This window comes from Wolffia australiana, chromosome 8 (assembly GCF_029677425.1).
Source record: "Wolffia australiana isolate 7733 chromosome 8, ASM2967742v1".
NCBI classification, from domain to species: Eukaryota; Viridiplantae; Streptophyta; class Magnoliopsida; order Alismatales; family Araceae; genus Wolffia; species Wolffia australiana.
Window position 1 is genome coordinate 17,165,043 of NC_135842.1, and position 19,804 is coordinate 17,184,846.

The 19,804-nt window shown below is 44.2% G+C and overlaps 1 protein-coding gene across 3 annotated transcripts; it reads left to right on the forward strand.

Moving 5' to 3' along the window:
• Positions 1-200: 200 nt before the first annotated feature.
• Positions 201-14,485, forward strand: LOC144706757 (nucleolar protein). Of its 3 annotated transcripts, none has more exons than XM_078579774.1 (25): positions 201-666; positions 766-931; positions 1,018-1,140; positions 1,223-1,356; positions 2,076-2,235; positions 2,659-2,726; positions 2,850-2,942; positions 3,123-3,238; positions 3,722-3,896; positions 3,981-4,091; positions 4,183-4,261; positions 4,344-4,487; positions 4,599-4,712; positions 4,870-4,991; positions 5,290-5,372; positions 5,629-5,753; positions 5,821-5,944; positions 6,051-6,188; positions 6,270-6,366; positions 6,443-6,568; positions 13,102-13,194; positions 13,263-13,368; positions 13,460-13,599; positions 13,694-13,780; positions 14,150-14,485. In XM_078579774.1, exons 1-25 carry the CDS (start codon positions 355-357, stop codon positions 14,285-14,287), a joined length of 3,174 nt encoding a protein of 1,057 aa, XP_078435900.1. In that variant the 5' UTR covers positions 201-354; the 3' UTR covers positions 14,288-14,485. The 3 variants fall into 3 exon arrangements, with proteins under 3 accessions (XP_078435900.1, XP_078435901.1, XP_078435902.1); XM_078579775.1 differs by having other exon boundaries at positions 5,833-5,944; XM_078579776.1 differs by having other exon boundaries at positions 5,860-5,944.
• The last annotated feature ends 5,319 nt before the right edge of the window (positions 14,486-19,804 follow it).

Sequence of the window (19,804 nt, forward strand, 5' to 3'; positions counted from 1 at the left end):
TGCCAGGGCAAATATTTCAAATAATCATCCTAGTATCTCCCCAGCTCTTTAAGTTCAACGGGTCTATTTTGAGTTGATATCATTAAATGGACCTAAATGGGCCTAAATGGGCCGGAATTATCATCAGCCCAGGCCCAAAATAGACCTAGTTTAAAAAGAGGGGTCATCTAAAACCCTTTTAAAACCCCTTCTTGTTCTTGTTCTTGTTCTTGCTTGAGCTCTCTTACAGCTATCGTTTCCACTGGATTTCGGCGAATTTCAAACGCTTGCGGCAGCCTGGTCTGATGAGTATTTGACCCCTGCCAGATTTCTTCAAAAGATTCAATCTTTCGATTGAAATTCCAGTGGGTTTTGATGATGGCGTCGGAAATCGACTCCATGGCTTTCAAGGTGAAGGAGCTCATCAAGGATGTTAAGCTAGATCAATCTACCTTCAAGATAATCGACAAGACAGTCGCCTCCGTCGTGGAAGCGATTCGCAGCACCCCAGAATCTGCCGTTGTTCCAGATGTCGCTCCAGGGTTCATCAGGGAGCTCGGCGTTCCCCCGGAGAAGATTGGGTTCGCGTTCAAATCGCCTGAATCTATCTTGGTCGCCGGCAGCCGCTCGATCAATTCAATGGTGAAACCTGACATGAACGTCGATCTCCTTGTTCGAATGCCTAAAGTAAGAAAATAACGCGTGAAATGTGCTATGTTAGGTTTGTTTTGGCATACATTAAAGAAGAAATCACATGTTCTTTGTATCTTATTTTCTTTATCGAAGAATTGCTTCCTGGAAAAAGACTACAAGAATCATCGGTATCACGCCAGGAGGTGTCTCTATCTGCATGCTATCAAAGAACATCTAAAATCCTGCCCTACGGTTTGTAGAACATCGTGGTCTACACTTCAAAACGAGGCGCGGAAGCCAGTTCTCCTCGTTTTTCCAGGTCCACTCTATGAAATCATCATGATGGATAGAAGTATTTTATTTGATTTAGTTGGAAAGTTGACGGATTTTTTTTGATTTTTGTAGCTTTGGAGGTTTGCAATCTTCCTGGGTTCTTCATAAGGGTAATTCCCGCGGCAACATCTGTTTTCAACAGTTCTAGACTTAGTATGTCAAGAAACAATGTCCGAGCTGCAAACGATGGTGATGGTAATAAATTAATTTTCTCTTTTGATGACTCTTTTAAGTTGGATAATTTAGCTCAATTCATTAGCATCTTGATTTTCTGCAGGAGTGATCGCACGGGCTACTCCCAGGTATAATAGTAGCATTTTGGAGGATCTATTTCTTGAGGATAATGCAGAGTACATCCGTGAAGTTTTCAATGGTTGGAAGAACTTAGAGGAGGCATTGGTTCTCCTTAAAGTATATTCTCAATTACGTCTCTTCATTCCATGACAATATTATCTTACTTGTTTTTCTTTCAAAAGTAATCTTGTTTTATTGTCTGAATCCCAAGATGACCAATTTTTATTCAGAAGTTTCTAGCATGAAACTACGGTTTGTGGATTAGATTGGATCAGATTGGTCCAATCCAGTCAATATGAATATCCAGATCACGACTGACCTATTGATCGGATCAGATCAAGAGGACTCATCAATGGGGGATCATCTGATCGGTTTGGTCAATAACCCAATTTTGGTTGATCAGAGAGTACAGATCGTGATCTGATCAGTTTGATCAGTCAAACTTTCTTGATCATGATATGCCCATTGATTGGATCTGATCAAGATAACCTATCAATGGTACATTGTCCGATCAGCCTGGATAATCACCCAAACTAGATAGGTCAGATAGGACAGAGTGTGATCCGATCGCCGATTGGATCCAATCGATCAGGGTAGACTGATCACGATTGGCACATTAATCCTTCGGGATCGAGAGGACCTTGATGGTGGATTGTCCTGGTTAATCTCCCAAATCCAATTGATGGACAACCATTGATAATATACCAGTCAATCAGAGTAGATAACGAGCTGATCGTCTGTCTGTCGATCAGATCTAGATTCTTGATCCGATCCTGATCTCTTAATGATATTCCCTTTTCCTATGGCAAAGCTAATGCTTGGTGTTGTTTGGGCAGGTTTGGGCGAGAAATAGAAGTTCAGTCTATGCGCATGATGGTATTAATGGTTACTTATTATCCGTAATATTATCGCTCCTAGCTGGGGGCCATGGGGGAAATCTCATCAACAAGTCAATGGATGCACTGCAGATATTCCGTGTCACCCTTAAATTTATTGGTGCTTATTCTGACCATCTAATTGTTTCAAGCGCGAGGTTTTATGTTTTTTGTGTCAGCCTTTTGTTTTATCTGCCCTCAATGGATTAGAAGGTTTTGGCACAATGCAAATGTTTTTGTGTGGTTGTTTTTATCAATGATCTAGAGAATTTTTCTTCTCAGCGGAATGTGATTATGTTATCTGTTGACAGGTTTGTTTGGTAAGCCACTGTCATTAAATCTCTCAATGAAGGGTCGTTAGTTGTTTTTGGGAGAAGGATTGTGATTCAGAATAATCGTAAATTAGCATCGAAGGTCAAATAAGTGCATTCTTTAATCTCTTGATCTTTTGAAAATTAGTGTTTGATCAACTTTATCAGGTCCATTGTCGTAGTGCTTTCAAATCGCTTTGCCAAAACATGTAAAAGATGGTTTTTTCTTGCAGCCAGCTCAACATCGTGGACTAAATGTCCTTCTCTCAAAGCTGCCCGGGATCTAGATGTATCAGAAAAGGTATTATGAATTCTATACTTTTTTGTCGTTCGGTTGCTATGGTTTATTTTACGTTTAATTCTATTCCTCATACTTTTTTGTAGCTAATATTCGTTATTTTCCTTCTGTGCTGGATTTCGCCAGGAACTGAATCGGCAGTTATTTGATGTTGTCATGTTAGACGTGTCCGGGTGCGCGAACTTGGTCTTTAGAATGCGAAAGGCAGCCTTCTCAGAGGTGAGTGAGAGATTTTTGAGATCGTGTGATTGGGAAGGTCACTGACTTTGTGTGATCTTTCCTATCTTTTTTTCAAAATTTTTTTTTGAGATTGTGTGATCTCGTGTAAGAAAATATAAAAGATGAATTTCAACTTTGTTTTCCCATTAATCTTACCCCTTTCTTTAACTGTTTGCTTAGCTGCAAGATGAAGCTTCTTTGGCGCTTGATTGCATGAGCAAATGTAGAGATGGCGGGTTTGAGGCAATTTTCATGACAAGGGTTGATTTTCCTGTTAAATTTGACCTTTTTATGAGGTACGACTTTTAAATGATCTACTTAAAAAATCTTTCAAATGAAATAATCTAAGCTTCATCAATCTGTTCCATGCCACATGGGGTTTTGTTTGTAAATGTTAAACATTCAACAATATCAAGAATCTTGAACATAATTTCCTATAATTTTTCCGTGGGTTTTCAATTAGATTTTAATGATAAAACGTACGGGACGAACGTAGGGCTGGATTTCGGACTCAAATCTTCCACTATTCTGGTCGTATAGTATATTGCAAAAATTTTCTCTCTAGCTTTGGATTTTACAGCTGCCCCTGAAAAATGTTTTTGGACTCAAATCTTCCACTATTCTTTTTTTTTGAAAGAATTTTATCTTCCACTATTCTTGCCATGCTATAAACCTTAAATTGTCAGACACATAATTAAAAATTACATAAAATAGCCTAACATAGTTTAAAATATGTAACTCCCCGTTTCATCTAAGAATTTCGTCTATCTTCTTTCCAGAATCAATATGACAGGCATTGAACAGGTTGATCGATCAAAGTTTTGTATCGATGGCGAGTTCCCTGAAACTTTTGAGGAGCGGTTGCACTCTGTCCTATCAAGGGCGCTCAATGATAGAGCCAAACTAATTCGCTTGGTCTGGAGAACTACGCCATGTGAATGGGATATACGTGATGTAGGAAAGCGTAATTTTGTGAATTTTCTCGTTTTATTCACCATTTTTATTGCGAAAATCATTTAGTTTTTCTCCGCCATTTAGGGATTTACGAAGTTTTGCCAACAGCCAGTGCATGTTGGCGTGCTATTCAGCTCCTTTGACAAGAGTTCTCGTATTGTTGACATTGGACCAAACGCTGATGATAAAGAAGAGGTAAGTTTTATTGAGAAAAGAAGAAGAATAGTTACTTGCGCGAGTTTTGTCTTGGTTTGAAATTGACCTCGTTTTGACTTTTTTATGGTAGGCTGCAAAATTTAGAGAATTTTGGGGGGATAAAGCAGAACTCCGGAGGTTTAAGGATGGGAAAATTGCAGAGAGCACGGGTGAGTTTACTCTTTTGTCTGCTGTCTTTTTGGATATGTTTATCAAGCCAGGAAAAATCTTGTTGATATATCCTTGGTTCAGTGTGGGAGTGCCCATTGTGGAAGAGGCATCAAGTCGTTCAAAGAATTGTACAGCATGTACTCTCGACCCATTTCTCCTTGTCAAGTGATGACGTGGTGCAGATAGTAGACCAGCTTGATTTCTCCCTTTCTCTTGGAACTCATGGTAACCTGTTTTTTCTTTTTAGTTTCTTTCATTTCTGTGACAAGTTTTCCAGATTTATGGTTCAAAATTTTTTTCTGACTTAAGTGGGGTTGCATTTATGCTAAAAAACAGAGCCAATATCATTTTCCGGCGCTTTAACAGAGGCTTTTGAGATACTCTCAAAACGCCTGCGCCAGTTGGATGGACTTCCCCTGAAGGTGTCTAGCGTGCTACCTTTGGATGCAGGTTTGTCTTTTGGCCTTTTTCTTTTGGATTTTCGATTTTATTTCGTTATGATGACAAAAACGTACAAATCTCTTGCATTCATTTATAGTACATTAAAAAAGGATTACCCAGCGTATATGCTGTGCTTTTTTACTTATGTTTTTCTTTTTCTATGTAGCATTGAGATCTACTGCAGTTTTTCCTCCTGAGCCAAACCCCCTAGCGGACAAGAAGGTCAGCAACGTAAAATCGCTTAAGGTTGCTCCAGCTTCTATTCAGCCAATTGATGTCATGATTCAGGTTGGTAAGCTATGCCATCTATTACTATCCCCATTACATGTAAGGGGCATTATCATCATTGTGAATTATGATAGTTTCCTCTTCCATAAATGTTGCTATCCCCTTAGGAGGAAAAGCAAGGATATGTAGACTGTTAGCCAATTGTTCCTCTGATTTCTTCTTTTTTCTTGTTTATCATTCTACCGTTCTCTCTCTTCTCCTCAAAACTCATTCCTCAATCGATACCTACATCAAGGTCTCTAGCACCCTCTTGTTTTATGGTCTTTCTTGTGTTAGCTAGAGTGTGGTTTGAATGCAGTTAGAGGGCTCGGGTTTGTGGCCTCTGGATGAAGTGGCAATTGAGAAGACAAAGCACGCGTGGCTTCTTGAAATCGCCAAAAGGTAGAATCTGCCATCACCATCCTCATCACCGTCACTGTGGATAAGAACAAATGGGCGATGATGGCTTGTCATTGTCCTTGTCATCCATTTTTGTCCAGAAGGTGATGATAACGTCTTGTTCGCCTGCAAATTTTTGACAGATAACGATTCGTTATTGTTTTCCTGTAACGGGGATGATGATACGTCATTATAGTTGGTGATCCTTATCTTCTTTAGGTAATATTTCCTTAACGAAGATTTTGTATTTCTGATTCAGGTTTGACAATGGTCGGGAAGCATTCTGTGTTGCAACCGAGGATGAGGTGGATGTCATGATTCTTGGGTATGCATTTCGTCTCAGGATTTTGCACGAAAGGGGGCTGAAATTGATGATTAATCAAGGTCAGTTTTGGTGAGTTTTTAAAATTTTATTGCCGTTATTATTCAATAACTGGAAATCTAAATGAAGTGGGAAATTTAGACTTAGTCAAGGGGGTCTCATCCTCAGACAGGGAGCTGTTCCTCCGAAGTCAGCATTCTAGCATGATCAATGGTCTTCTGGGACGCTTCCCTGTTTATGGGTCCGTTGCCAGGTAACCATCCTCATCACTGTATAATTATTAAAAAAATATCCTATTAATATTTTTTTCCAGTATAATGAATGCTTTTTCATGTCGCCTTTTCATTCGATGTTTGCAGGCTTGCTAAACGATGGATTTCATGTCATCTTTTCTCTTCGTTTCTCGTGGAGGAGGCAGTCGAATTATTGGTTGCCAACGTTTTCTTAAACCCTCAACCCTTTTGTGCCCCAGTTTCAAGGACTACTGGATTTTTGAGGTAACACTTTGTCTGTTAAATTTTTTAAATGCATGTTCTTTTTCTGTAATAATGGTGCATATCTATTTGAAAATACTGCAGGTTTCTTCGGCTCTTAGCAAACTACGATTGGGGATTTTCTCCGCTGATTGTTGACATAAACAATGACTTGACGTTGGAGGATATAAAACAAATAGATGTACGGACATAACAATAAATTCTGTTGTGCGTTTTGCCAATAATTGTGGCTGATTTCATCTTTTTTATTTTACCAGGAAGCCTTCATCTTAAGCCGGAAATCTCACGAACAAAACCCTCACGATATTGAACCAGCGATGTTCTTGGCCACATCTTATGACAAGACATCCCTAGCCTGGACCAAGTCAACCCCAACAACATCAGTAAGTGAATTTGGCCAATTCTTCAGGCGGATAGATTAATCTAGAGCTAGGAATCAGAGATATAATTGGTTCTTTTTAAAAGATTCGATCTGTCAGTCAATTGACTCAATCCAATCTAATGGATCGGATTGTGTGAAATCCCAATCTAGGTTGGGGTTAGGAGGAGGAGAGGAGACGATGAGGTAGAAGAAGAAGAATACTCTCATACCAGATAGGTTACAAGAGAAGGGTATTTATACCCTAGGAGAGAGAACGAGAATAAGTGGCTAATGGGCTAATAGAACAAGACCCATTAGCCATATAAGACCTATCTCACTAACAGCCCCCCGCAAGTGAGGTATGGATGTCGTCCATGCTGAGCTTCGATACAGCACGCACCAGGAGGGGATTCGACAGGCCCTTGGTCAGGACATCGGCGGCCTGGTCGGAGGAAGACACAAAATGGAGGTCGAAGATGCCCTCGTCCATCCGCTCCTTGAAGAAGTAGTGGTCTCGCTCCATGTGCTTGATCCGGCCGGTCTGGCCAGGATTTTTGGCCAGGGCAATAGCCGACTTGTTGTCGCAGTAGAAGTGGATCGGACCGGAATACTTGAAGCGAAGTTTGTGCAAAATCCCGTAGATCCACTGGCCTTCAGAAGCCCCATCAGCGAGGGCCCGGAATTCCGCCTCGGCACTGGAGCGGGACACTTTGTCCTGCTTACTGCTTTTCCAGCTGACAAGGCCACCGAACACGAAGGCGCAGTACCCGGTGGTGGAACGATAGTCGACGACAGACCCGACAAAGTCAGCATCCGTATATACCTTCACAGTCGTGTCTGAGCTCCGTGGGAAGAGGATGCCCTTCCCGGGGCAGCCTTTCAGGTATGTAAGGACTCGATTGGCTGCCTGGCGATGGATCTCATGCGGAGAATGCATGAACTGGCTGAGGAGGTTGACGGCGAAGCTGATGTCGGGGCAAGTGTGGGTCAAATACAGGAGTTTCCCCACCAGCTGCTGATACTGATAGTGGTTGACCGGCGGAGAGTCGCCCCCTTCACCCAACTTCACGTTGGGATCAATAGGCGTCCGAAGTGGGGAGCAATCGGTCATACCAGTCTGTGTCAGCAGGTCGACGGTGTACTTCTGCTGGGAGACGAAGATGCCGCGAGACGAGTAGGCGACCTCAAGGCCCAAAAAATAACGAAGGGGACCGAGTGCCTTAATCTCAAATTCCCGAGCAAGAGCGAGTCCAAGACGAGACGCTTCAACAGTATCCGAACCGGTAATCAGGATATCGTCGACATAGACCACCAGGATAGCGACCCCGGTCTGGCCATGACGGAAGAAGATGGTAGCATCGCCGTTGCTCTGGGTGTAGCCTTCAACACGCATGATGGAAGAGAAGCGACCGAACCACATCCGCGGAGACTGCTTCAGTCCGTACAAGGACTTCCACAATCGACAGACGGTTCCCGGAGGACCAAGAGGGTACCCGGGAGGGTGACTCATGTAGACCTCTTCCTCAGGATTGCCTTGGAGAAAGGCGTTCTTGACGTCAAATTGCCGAATCAACCACCCATGATGAGCAGCGAGAGCCAAGAGGAGACGGACAGACTCCATCTTCGCCACGGGAGAGAAGGTCTCGAAATAATCGACACCGTAGGACTGCGTAAAGCCCCGAGCGACAAGGCGAGACTTGCGACGCTCAAGGGACCCATCAGCACGGTGCTTCGGGGTATGAACTCACTTGCACCCCACGGCCTTCTTACCAGGCGGAAGAGGAACCACATCCCACGTGTGGTTTTTGATCAAGGCATGCATTTCTTTGTCCATCGCCGCTTTTCCAATGCGGACAGGAGAGAGCATCGGCAAGGCGGCGTGGGACAGAAACAGAAGCAATGCGGGTCAAAAACAGACGGTAGGGAGGACTCAGTCTGTCGTAGGAAAGGTAGTGAGAAAGTGGGTAAAGAGGTGTGCGAGTGCACTGACGGACCCCTTTACGAAGAGCAATTGGCCAGCCAAGCGAGGCATCATCAGCCCCAGGGGAAGTCAAAGAAGATGGATGGCCAGACGGAGAAGGAGCGGAAGCGGTGGAGGGAGAGGATGTCACAGCAGGGGCAGAGGACTCGAACGGAGGTGCGGGCGGAGACGAAGAAACAGGAGGGGTGAGCTCAGGATGAGTAGAGGAAAACTCAAGGGGAGACACCATCGGAGGATGTGGTTCGGAGGCCACCGCAGGAGAGGAGTCATGAGGATCGAGTGGAGGAGCAAGAGCGACATCCGTGGGAGGAGAATCCGTGGAAGGAGAAGGAGCAGCGGGCTCGACGACAGGGAAGGGCTCCAAGGGGGGAGCCGAAGAAGCCTCACCCGGCGAGAGACCGGACGAGGAGGAAGGGCCAAAGAAGGGTTGAAATTCGGCGAAGGTGACATTCGCAGAAACAAAGAATCGTCTAGTGGACGGGTGATAGCATTTGTACCCTTTTTGGAGTGACGAGTAGCCGACGAAGATGCACTTGAGGGCCTGGGCATCGAGCTTCGTCAAGGTGGGTGCCGTGTCATGAACGTACGCAGTGCAACCGAAGACACGAGGAAGAAGGTTGGTACGCAACGTCACGGCAGGAAAGGCAGTAGACATCCGATCAATCGGACTGCTGAACTGAAGAGGCTGAGAGGGCAGACGGTTGATGAGATGAGTAGCCGTCAAGACGGCCTCACCCCAATACGTCCAGGGGACACAATAATTCAGCAGCAGTGTGCGGGTAGTAGACGTCACATAGCCAATGCGACGTTCTGCCATGCCATTTTACTCCGGGGTGGCAACGCACGACGTCTCATGGAGAACGCCCTGCTCGGCAAAGTAGGACGCCAACTCCTGGTTGACATAGTCGCGAGCGTTGTCCGAGCGGAAACGCTGAATGGGACGGCCAAACTGAGTCTGAACCATCGCACAAAACTGCCAAACAGTGGTCGCGACAGCCAACTTAGCTGGAAGCAAGTAAGTCCACGTGTAGCGGGTGGCCTCGTCGACGAAGATCAGAAACCAGTGGTGCCCCTTCAGACTGGGCTGCGGAGCCGGGCCCCAGACATCATTGTGAATACGATACAGCGGCACTGTCGTATGGGAAACAGATGGGGGAAAAAACGAGTGTCGATGTTTGGCTAACTGGCACGCCTCACAAACAACTGTCTTAAGGTCCAAGCCCATACATAAAGACGGAAACAGACGCTGTAAAGTCGAGAACGGTGGATGCCCGAGGTGCTGATGAGCAAGCTGGAGGCGGTCTTGGTGAGGATCAGCTGCTGGTCGAAGACTTCACTGCACCATGAAGCACGATCTGCCCCCATCATCGAACAGCAGCAGCCCCCGGTCCCGCCTAATCAGTGTAGTCTTCCGCACCTTGTTAGACAAGAAGATCCCATCAGGTTGAATGTGGAAGGAACACTGAACCGCATCGACAAGTCGCTGCAGAGACATAAGCAGGGCACGGAGAGACGGAACATGGAGGACATTTCGAATGAGACCGAGACCATCCACGTGGATGGTCCCAATGCCTGCCACTTGAAGGCATCCACCTCCGGCGGTGAGGACAGCACGAGTCCCAACATGCTGCTCGTAGGATACGAAGCGGTGATTGAACGGGGTCATGTGTTCCGTGGCCCCCGTATCAAGCACCCAAGTGGTATCCGACACGAGAGGGGCTGTGAGAGCCGTATGTCCACAGTACCACTGATCTGGAGAAGAGGCAAGTAACGCACCAATCGTCCCGAAGGAGGCCATAGGCTGGGTCTGCAGGGCGGTCAACTGCGCAGTCAAACGGGCAAGGTCGGTCTGCAACTGTTCCATGGTCACCACAGAACTGCTGGACGGAGAAGGGGACGCGGCCTGGGCTGCGGCGACATGGGCTTTAGCATCTTTGGCGGCCTGAAGGTCAAGCTGCTTCTTCCGGCAGCGGTTCGCCGTATGACGGCGCTTGCCACAGTAGGTGCAAAGCAGCTTGTCCCGCGGATCCGAGGCCGGGTCCGGGGCAAGGGGTTTGGGTTGCTCAGGCGGACGGGGCAGCAGACCAGAAGAGGCACCAGGGCGGGAGAGCAAGGCAGTCGATTCAGCAGGGGTCTCCACCTCAGAGCGGTCACGACGGAGACTGCTCTCCAGCTCTATCAATTCCTTGACCACCGCTTCGAAATCTGGGAGAGTACCCTTGGTGCACAGTGTTCTTCGCCGAACCTTGGCATACTCGGGATTGAGGCGGTCGAGAAATGACAGAAAACGAAGGCGAAGGGTGTGACAACGATCAACGCCGTTCGAATCGCCAACGGGCATATAGTAGTCAACTTCCTGCCATAGTGCAGTGTGGGCCAAACTATAGTCCATGATGGACATGGTTCCTTGGCGGAGGGCCCCAGCGTGCTCCACTAGAGAGAAGATCCTTCAATGGTCGGCATCATGACCACAGTACTTGTGGGCATGATCCCAAATGTTTTCGGAGTAGTCAAGTGGAGAAACTTGTCGTAGACCAAAGGAGAGAGCGCGTGGTTCAGCAGCCAGGAATGTACAAAATTCTGTTCGGCATCAAAGGCAACATAGTGCGGATCGGTCGACGGCAGGGGCGGACAGATCAAGTGTTTGTGGAGGAGACGACCCTTCAGCGTAGACTCGACAAACTTGATCCAGGCAAGGAGTTGCGGAGCATTCAACCGACAGCAGTCTGGGGCAGGCGGTAGAGGAAGACCAATCTTAGGAGATGGTAGATCTCTCCCAAAGTCGGCGGCCGTGAAGACGGGAGATGGCGCCGGGGTGGTTCCAAGGGGGAGAGACCCGGAGTGGAGGGTAGAATCGGTCGTCATAGTAGGAGACGAAGGCTGGGCAGGCTGCGGCTGGCTTGGCTGGCTGCAGCGAGCCTAGGGCTAGCTGCGGCTGACGTGGCTGGCTGCAGCTGGCCGAGGGCGGCTGCGGCTGGCCTGGCTGGCTGCGGCTGGCCGAGGGCCAAAGGAGGCCGGCTTGGCTGGCTGCGGCTGGCTCGGCTTGCTGCGGCTGGCCAAGGGTAGGCTGCGGCCGGCTTGGCTGGCTGCGGCTGGCCGAGGGCGGGCTGCGGCTGGCTGGGCGGGCTGCGGCCGGCTCGGCTTGCTGCGGCTGGCCGAGGGCGGCTGCGGCTGGCTTGGCTGGCTGCGGCTGGCCGAGGGCGGGCTGCGGCCGGCTTGGCTGGCTGCGGCTGGCTTGGCTTGTTGCGGCTGGCCGAGGGCGGGCTGCGGCCGGCTTGGCTGGCTGCAGCTGGCCAAGGGCGGGCTGCGGCTGGCTGAGCGGGCTGCGGCCGGCTCGGCTTGCTGCGGCTGGGCGAGGGCGGCTGTGGGTGGCCTGGCTGGCTGCGGCTGGCCGAGGGCGGGCTGCGGCGGCAGCTGGCTGCGGCTGGCAGCTTGTTGCGGCTGGCCGAGGGCGGGCTGTGGCCGGCTGGGCTGGCTGCGGCTGGCCAAGGGCGGGCTGCGGCGGGCGGCGCGGGCTGCGGCGGGCTCGGCGTGCGGCGGCTGGCCGAGGGCGGCTGTGGCTGGCCTGGCTGGCTGCGGCTGGCCGAGGGCGGGCTGCGGCGGGCTGGGCGGGCTGCGGCTGGCTGGGCGGGCTGCAGCCGGCTCGGCTTGCTGCGGCTGGCCGAGGGCGTCTGTGGCTGGCCTGGTTGGCTGCGGCTGGCCGAGGGCGGACTGCGGCCGGCTTGGCTGGCTGCGGCTGGCTCGGCTTGTTGCGGCTGGCCGAGGGCGGGCTGCAGCCGGCTTGGCTGGCTGCGGCTGGCCGAGGGCGGGCTGCGGCTGGCTGGGCGGGCTGCGGCCGGCTCGGCTTGCTGCGGCTGGCCGAGGGCGGCTGTGGCTGGCCTGGCTGGCTGCGGCTGGCTGAGGGCGGGCTGCTTGAGGTCCACTGGCTAAGCTGGTGAGTCTGGCTAGCAGACAGTAGCAGCAGAGGGGCCAGGGACTAGGGCACAGCAATGGATCAAGAGCAGAGCTCTGATACCATGTGAAATCCCAATCTAGGTTGGGGTTAGGAGGAGGAGAGGAGACGATGGGGTAGAAGAAGAAGAATACTCTTATACCAGATAGGTTACAAGAGAAGGGTATTTATACCCTAGGAGAGAGAACGAGAATAAGTGGCTAATGGGCTAATAGAACAAGGCCCATTAGCCATATAAGACCTATCTCACTAACAGATTGAGATCTGGTCAGTGGTTCATTCCAATAAAAATATAATCGATTGCCAACACAGTTTGGGGTAGGGAGGACTATTGGATTAGATCGGGTCAAAAGATTCGATCCATTAACTAGCCCTGATAATGATCAAGAATCTGATAAAACCCTGATTGTGACTTGTATTAGGGGTAGGGGTCGACGATCTGATTAGATTAGATCAGAAAATTCGATCAATTCATAGGTTCTGGTCATGATCATTTTTATCCGATCAGCTCACTCATCTACCTGATGGAAAATACAATTGAAATTTAACCAGTTACTAATCCTTACCTTTGGCTAGATCTAACATTTGGTTCCCTCATTTGGTTTAATTTCTATTTTCGAAGATGCTTAAGCGATTGGCAAGCTATGCTCGTTGCAGCGCAGCCCTCATGACCAACCTCTGTTTAAAAAGTCTGGCGGGAGCTTACACTTGGGAGGTGAGGAAGGAAAATAATATGCTTTTTACTTAAAATAATTATTCAATCTAAAAGTAGAAAATTTGCAGTGCCTTTTCAAGACTCCCTTAAATAACTACGATGCGGTCATCTTGTTGCACAAAGACAGGCTCTCCTACCCTCAGCGCCTCCTCTTTCCTACTGATATAAAGCAAGGTCTATCATCTATGCATGTCATGCATTAACTATTACAATTTATCTTTGAAAGGGCAATTTTCCAACTCTCTCTCTCTTCCTCTCTGCACAGGAGAGCACGTGGTAGAGGGGAAACCATCTTCAGCCTTTCATCCATACTTGCCTCTTAAAGAAACTGAAAGCTTGGAAGCAACAAGGAACAAGCTTATGGTGGGGTTTGACCCAACCAAGTGCTTGGTGGAAGAATTACAGGTGATTTACCTTGACCATTGCGTGGCCATGTTCCATTTAATCTAGAAAAATCTTGAACCTCTTTTGCTAATTAAGAACTGAACTTTGCTTGCAGAAGGAGTTTGTGGGCACATTTAAGTTATGGTATGACTCTCTTGGAGCTGATGCGATGGGACTCACCTGGGTCAAACAAGGTTCCAAGGTGAGACACTTGTAGGGCCCTGCGTCAACGATGAATGGCCATTGTCGTTGTCATCGTCGTCCATCTGTTGATGAAAAGTTAGTCGTCATCATTGTCATTCACTCAAGCTGAATGTGGATGATGATCATCCAATGTGCAGAAGAGGGGATACTTTTCTGTGTAAGGTGCTCAGGTCATGTAGACGAGCGCGCAATGACATCATCGTCATCACTCATGTTCTCTCATCATCCATGGATGTCTGTAACGATGAAAACATGCGGGGATGACAATGAGGAATTCAGCATCATCTCGATACTTATTTTTTGACATTATTTGTTGCACCTCAATAGACTGCTGTCTTACAATGGTTCTATTTGTGAATGTTTGCAGAAAAGAGAAAGAGATGGGATGGAAGGAGATGAGAACACTGCTGGGGGTCCATATTCGATTCTAAAAGAAGTGGGAGTTTTGGGCAAAGGCTTTGTGAAGAGTGTTTACTTGCTCAAAGCTCCAAGGCATCAACTTTAGCATCCCTTCCTCAATCTTCATCAAAAGAGCATATTTAATGTGCCTATGAAATTGTTTTGGAATTAGTTATTGTTATTCATTTATTAAAATCAGGTGAGATATTTTTGTTATCCTCAACCCCTTAACCCAAATTGTTACATTTGAATAATGAAACAATTTATAAAGCAGAGCTGGGAGCTTGGATACTTTTTGAGTCAATTGACTCCTTGACCTGAACTTTATTGCTAATTATCAATATGCTCATTTGATGTTTAATCTATTCTTTAAAATGTCAAAGAACATGATGACACTGAGGGTCATAATGGAGAAAATTAAGGGTGGTAAGGTACTATAGTTGATGTAACTTTGTGATTTCTTCATCAATTTCAAATTATAAATCGGTTACTTCAATTGGTTAAGTGAATATCTTGTTTTGATCAAACTATAATTAAAAACAAAATGAATATTGAAAATGGTTTATCAAAATATTCGGAACTTGTGCTTCATGAAATAATCAATTACTTTTATTACTTGTATACACCCAATATTACCATTCTATGTTAATGGTTTGGATCCCACCTTTTTATTGGGAGATCCAATACCAGCCTATAAAAATAATGGTGACTAGCCCCAATAATTTTTTTTGAAACTAACTAGGCCCAATAATAAAAGCATTTCTGTCAAAATTGTATCTGCTTCTGTCTCTTTTGACAATGATGAATACCATGCCCCAATATTAACAGTGCTTCTGTCTCTTAGCGCACAATGATGAATATACTAAAATAGAGTTTACCATGTCATTGTTAGTTTTGAATTTAATCAATTAAATTTATAAACTCGATACTCATTTAAAATTCTGAATAGTGGATGAGTAGGGACTTTCCCCACATGGAACAAATTTTAGGGATTTAATTAATACTAGATAATGATTCAGGTTGGATGAGAAGGAATACACATATGGAAGGAGGTAGAGATCTGATGAAGTCAATGAGATGAGAGTGATGGTACTAATTATTTAATCAGGACGCGATTGTCGATAAGAAGAGTAGGTATGACGACCTGAATAAGATGAATGGGAATGGAGTAAGATAAAGACATAAAGGGGAGATGACAGACATAGGAGATGAAATAAGGGAAGGTGAAGATATTAATGATTTAGGGTTTTATGGTTAATCAATATAAGGCAAGAGACTAACCTTGGATACCTATGTTTTATGGTTAATCAACATCTCCCCGTATCTTTGACCTTGTCAAATCAATTAGGACGTTGAGCAATCTTGATGGATCTTTAGAAATGTCATTCTCTTTCGATCATCCTCTCTAGGACGAAACAAATTAAAATATTTTTTTGCAAAGATTAGGGGCTCATTATATAAATCCAACTATCTGAATGGATAGAAGGGAGAAAGATGAAGCTTCCCTCAAAATTCAGCTTGATTGGCCTTCTAGATCATCATATATCAAGCATTGAGGTTAGACAATTCCTGACCATCAATTTAATTCAAATATTTCCAAAATGATTGGCATGGATTCTCACATAATAGTCCTGATTGAGGGCTAGGGAGGCAATGCGTATCTTCCAAGTTGGCAACACATCAACATGTGCCACCTCCACATTCTTTTCATTGCACACTAATAGCCCTTCACCTTGTCAGCATCACAGTACATGTGCATGTCACGTGCATGCATGATGTATGCTCTTCACGATACGTGGGCACACCATTGATGTTGACTTGTACAAATGAATAGAAAAGGATAACAAAAATATTGAATAAATGTGCCTTTTTTGATTGAGCCACATCATGACGTGTAATAAAAAAATGGTAAAAGACCCAATTAACCATTTCGTATTATAATGATACCATAATAGCATCTTTTCAATGATTGGTTTACACCATTCATCAACAAGAATAAATGATTGGTCACCATTCGATGAATCGAATTGAGACATTTGGCACGGTAAAAGTTAAGCCTTAAATTGGTGATAAATTCATAGAAAATTGATTATGTCAAAAAATACAGATAAGTATGTTTTTTGACTTAGAAGACTAATGCCAAAAAATTCAAGGAAAGTCATATTTTAAATCCAATAAAAATGTCTAAAAAATCATAAATGAATATTTCATTTTAAAAATATATTAAATGATTTTAGGCTTAATAACACACATATATAATCAAATGTAAATAAATGTGTAAGTATAATCATATGAATATACTAAAAGTATGCCTCTTATCACACAAACAATGTAGAAAGATGACTTGAATAGATGTGCCTTGCTTATATTGAAGTAGCCAATACTTGAATCCAAAGAGCTAAACTCTCCCATCCTTGAGCGCACAACAGGGTTGTGTTTGAGTCATCAAGCACTTGAGCACTCTTAAACAAAGAGAACACTTCAAGGGGCAAAAACATGTTTCTCAATAAATAAAATATTTTAAAATTTGTTGATCGATTCACAATCGATCTTTAAAATGAAACATTGAATGTACCTTGTGGGGAACACATTCCACCCTTGACTTTGCCGCTCTGATATCGTTCTAAAGCTGTTCACTCGTCGGGCCTCTAGAAGTATCCACGCGATCACTCGGCGCTTGGATGTCCACCTTTTCCTCTTCAAATCTTCTTGTAGACTATCTCCTTGGTTGATCTAGAGAATGAAGAAAGGGAGGGGTCTCTCAAATCAGGCTTGCATGGGTGCTTTAAATGAGACTCCTTTCCCTCTTTATATTTCACTTAAGATTTTTCTCAAAAACCTAAAAGTAAAATATATCCAGCAATGCCCTTATGACCTTATGCGTGTGACCCTCTAGGCCCATGTATCGTTCTAGTTAATAACTTTAATGGTCCAATAACATTTATTGACCAACCTTAATAATTAACTATATCAACATATAGATTAATTAAATAAGGATTGATTTAACCCAATCGATAGGTTAAGTTTCCAGCCCATGGGGTGCCAAGCTACACCTCATGTTCTAGAAGATACCGAGTAGTATTGAACTCCCTCGTGGAACCTTTACCGTCATTGGTTACCGTATATGTATAATCCATCATGTGCGCGAGACTCTCGAATGACTTAGGGTATGTTTTATCGTCAATCCCTAATCTGTCATTCGATTAGTACTGATGCGTAACGGGGATCATTGGAGAATGCCTTTCTCCAATATCCTCGCTACCCTGGCCAGGGATTTTTCTGCATCGTCTTCCTTGAATCGATATCCTCTTAAATCGAGGGCAAATGATCCTGTATTGACCATTCAATCATCTCCGTGAGTTTCTTACTACATCCGAGCTATGAATTATTTGAATTCCATGATTAGTCTTCCATTCACGAGATGTCTTTGGTGTCTCAAGTCAATGGATCACTTATACAACTGTGAATTTAATCAACCTGGTTGATGTTTAGGTATAATTCATTCATGAATTCATAAAGATCAAATTAAGTGAACTCTTTCTCAAAATAACACCCACTATCTTTCCTTAGTGTCGCCACACTAATAGGCACAAGATCAACTATACTTATCGTATAAGCTAGTGCTATTCTATTCAGATAATTTGATGTCTGTCTCGATTATCCATCGAATAGGAATATTTAGAATACATGTTTAAAGACTAGTGATCACTGTATTATGATCTCATCATAATTCACTAAGTCATTGCACGTATTCATGGAGTTCATTATAAACATCACACGGAATAATAATGAACATAATATTTTATTCGATGAACTTAAATAAACATGGTAGTGTAATTGGCTTTACGGCCACATAATATCCATCAAATACAACTAAAAACATTAGAAAAAACAGCATTGACGAGATAAAATAGAAGACTAGACGCTTGAAAAGTATAAGTAGAGATGTTTTGCAGATTTTGGGGTCTATATAATCTGTGAAATGATATTGTGTGGCTCAAGAAGATTCTAACGAGACAAAACATAAAATATGAACCTCTTAAAAGGTGTAGGAGAAATTCTTCAGATTTAGAAAGAAGAATCTGTTAGAGGATTCTGTCAGAGGATTTTGTGAGCCTCTACTTACATTTTTGGAGATTTTGTCAGCTTCTAGAAGGATCTACATCTTGGGTCACAACGTTATATAGGGTCGTTAGAAATGGGATTCTGAGCAACATCATATTTCATATTATTCTTATATGCATTACCCTCAGATAGTGGGGTAGGAGAAATCTTATTACAACATTCAAAACCCATTGCATTATTTAGTTTTGAGGATACCACATTCTAAACCCATACGAACGGGAGTTTCTAGCAGTTACCGATGCAATTAACAAATGGAAGCACCATATATTATTAAAAAGAATCATCTATGTATGTGATTTTAGTCTTGAGTTTTGATTGACTAGAAGGAAATTCCCTTATAGTACCACTGACGGATGGCCAAATAATGGATATGGACTTGGAAATTCAGTAGCAGGTGAGGGGGGAAGAACATTATGGCTCATGCAAAACTTTCACAGATGAAAGCCCATTACATGGAAGATACCACCAAATATATACATAAGGATTATTGTGCTTCAAAGGACATATCATTTCACCATCAAATCCCTCATTAATCCCCGCTATCCTACACAAGTTTCATAGTGACAAAATAGGTAGCCATGGAGGGTTCCACAAAAGAATCTCCCCAATTATTCTAGGCAGGTAAGCGATAGGATAGGAGTACGTGGAGCATCATGTGAAGCACACTATCGTTAGATCACTCGGGTTTCTTCCTTAGCATTTCTGATATTTTCCCTTTTCCTCCTCTATCAATGGCTTAGGTTATGTTACTTGTCCCTAAACATAAAAAAATAAAATTAAAGGAATTATTACTGAATTGGACTGCCTGATGTGGTGTTGCATCCGAGCAAGTCAAGTACACACGTTCTGTCATTCTGCCAATAGCATGTATACACATAGGGACCACGTATACAAGTGTGTGCCACACATATATATGTCGTGCAGTGTGTGTGGGCGTCTCACTCTTTGATTGTTTAACTAATTTATTAAGATAAAGAAATCATATTCTAATGTGATGGCATCGGTCCACACAATCACATTAATTTTAAAATATGTATGATATATTTTTTCAGTCACATCATCACATGCAATCAAAATACTAAAGGGCTTCAGTAGTGATTTTCCATTATGGCATCATGATTAACAATGTCATGAAGCATGTTTTGAGTTATCGGTGGCCATTTGATGAATCAAACTGTGGCATGTGACATAGTGCTAATAAAACCAAAAAAACATTAATTAGTTCATATTAAATGAAATATAAGACAAAAAATATAAGAGATATATTTTTTGAGTTATAAAAATGATATCTTCATGAATTTAATGTCATAAATCATTAAAAAAAATACTCCGGCCTCTAAAGTCATTTTTTTTAGAAATGTTGCCAAATTTTTTATGCCATAAGATGATAAATTCTTATATACTAACTTGCATATTGAACCAAACAAGCTGGTTTATAATGACTGAACTAATGATGATGTAGTGGAGTCAAATAAATACAAGTCATCCTAAGCCACCA